Below are 1,900 nucleotides of genomic sequence, written 5' to 3'. Positions count from 1 at the left end.
GGAAGCATATGCACGATATGAGTGTGGATAAGTATATGAATGAATGAGATAAGAGTTAGTAAGACACCCTACCCATGATGATGATGATGATGATGATGATCAACATTATTAAGGTAAACGGACGGATTCTATCCAGGCTAGGTTCTTGCCACGTCATTCCCAACGTGTCAAACCACCCTTCTCTCTCTCCTCTATCTACCTCACCTCATTTCTCTTATTATTTTTTTCTTAGTATTTATCCTTATATATATTTTATTTAAAAATTATTAATTTATATAATCATTCTTCTTTCACCAACAACACACTTCATTTATTTCCTTCTTTTTTTTTTCCCCTCATCTCTTTCTCTATTTTCCTTCCTTTAACGATTATAGATGAACAACAACATAAAATAAAAACATCATCGTTTTTAGTGGTTGCAAAAGGAATCTAATTCATACATAGTTGAGTTAGTTAGTTATACTGTTTGGTTCTGAAGATTGATTGATGACAAACACCCCTTTTACTTGGAAACCTAAGACAAAGCGAAGAAGAACAGGACAAGGGTAATAACTAAATCATTACCTTCTTCTCATTCTTTTTTTCTTCTTTTTGGTGAAAAAATGGAAATTTTTGTGGGTCCTACTTTCACCATTGACGTTCCTTCATCTCCGCCACCTTCCAACCAGTCCGACGGTCGCCATCTCTTCTTGGGACCACCAAAGTTTTTCACCGGCGGTTCATCGGAGCCGGAGAGTTCATCGTCGATCGGAACTCCTGATGACAGTGACAACGACGAGGAAGTGCAGAGCAAGTTGAACTTGAAAGGAAGAAATGGGTTGGGTTCATTGGATTCCTTAGAAGACTCTCTCCCCATCAAGTTTGTTCCTTTCTCTCTCTCTCTCTCTCTCCTCCTTTTCATTGTGTTTTTGATTTATTTGTTTAATTAGTCTCTTTAATTTTGTTTTAGTTTCTAACTTTGATTTGATATTGATTAGGAGGGGATTATCGAGTCATTTTGAAGGAAAATCAAAGTCATTCACAGATCTATCACAAGTAAACAATTTGAATGAATTGCAAAAGCAAGAGAGTCCTTTTAACAAAAGAAGAAGGGTTCTAATTGCCTCCAAATTTTCAAGAAAATCAGCTTTCTATTCTTGGTCAAATCCTCAATCCATGCCACTTTTGCCGGTAAACGAGGATCGTGATGATTATGATGATGGTTATTATGATTATGAAGATGAGGAAAAGGCTAGAAAAATGCCATCTGGTTCATCATCTTCATCTTCCTCTAATTCATTGGCTGAGGATAAGAAACAAGAAGATCAGGTTCAAATTGGTCATGGTAGAATGCATGAATCCTATGCTGCTGAAATGAGACTTAGACTTAGAAGCTTCAAGTCTAGGAGTTATTCCCTTGCAGATCTACAAGAACATGATGATGAGGAAGATGATGATGATGATGATGATTAACTAATTAACATTAACATAGAGTTTTTCTTTTATTCTTTTGTTGTTGAAATAAAATTTATAGTATTCACTAGTACTAAATTAATAATTAACAACTTGTATCTTTCTTTTTATTTTTTGGCTAAGACTTAAAAATGAAATCTGCTAGTAAGGAAGTATATTCCCTGCATATTTTGTTGTGGGTCTCCCAAAGTAATGAAAGCTTCATAATAATCGACATTTATTTTTGTTTCTTTTTTTGATGATATTTGTTTTCCACAAAGTGGATATTGCTATTGGAATTACATTAAATATCAAGGAAATATAAACAACAAAAATTTGTTAGTGTCGAGACAAAGTGTGATGAGATAGGTGGGCAGTGATTATGGTCACCAAACATTTTCCTTAGCAGTATCTTGAACAAATCTTATCCTATCCTTTGTTTAGACTATTGATACAGGGTGAAGTTTAG

At 34.5% G+C, this 1,900-nt stretch overlaps 1 protein-coding gene across 1 annotated transcript; it reads left to right on the top strand.

Moving 5' to 3' along the window:
• The first annotated feature begins 301 nt into the window (after positions 1-301).
• On the top strand, positions 302-1,666 carry LOC146942618 (KID-containing protein 1-like). The gene is made up of 2 exons (XM_085756658.1): positions 302-859; positions 978-1,666. Exons 1-2 carry the CDS (start codon positions 603-605, stop codon positions 1,450-1,452), a joined length of 732 nt encoding a protein of 243 aa, XP_085612784.1. The 5' UTR covers positions 302-602; the 3' UTR covers positions 1,453-1,666.
• Positions 1,667-1,900: the final 234 nt, after the last annotated feature.

Source organism: Medicago sativa, chromosome 3 (genome assembly GCF_051527215.1).
Source record: "Medicago sativa cultivar Bolivia chromosome 3, Bolivia_mono, whole genome shotgun sequence".
NCBI lineage: Eukaryota > Viridiplantae > Streptophyta > Magnoliopsida > Fabales > Fabaceae > Medicago > Medicago sativa.
This window is presented reverse-complemented; position numbering and strand designations above follow the sequence as displayed.

Excerpts from the sequence above, each read along its gene's own strand:
- LOC146942618 (XM_085756658.1), top strand. The coding sequence starts at position 603 with ATGGAAATTTTTGTGGGTCCTACTTTCACCATTGACGTTCCTTCATCT. Across the intron at positions 860-977 it reads GAAGACTCTCTCCCCATCAA|GAGGGGATTATCGAGTCATT; the intron begins GTTTGTTCCTTT and ends GATATTGATTAG.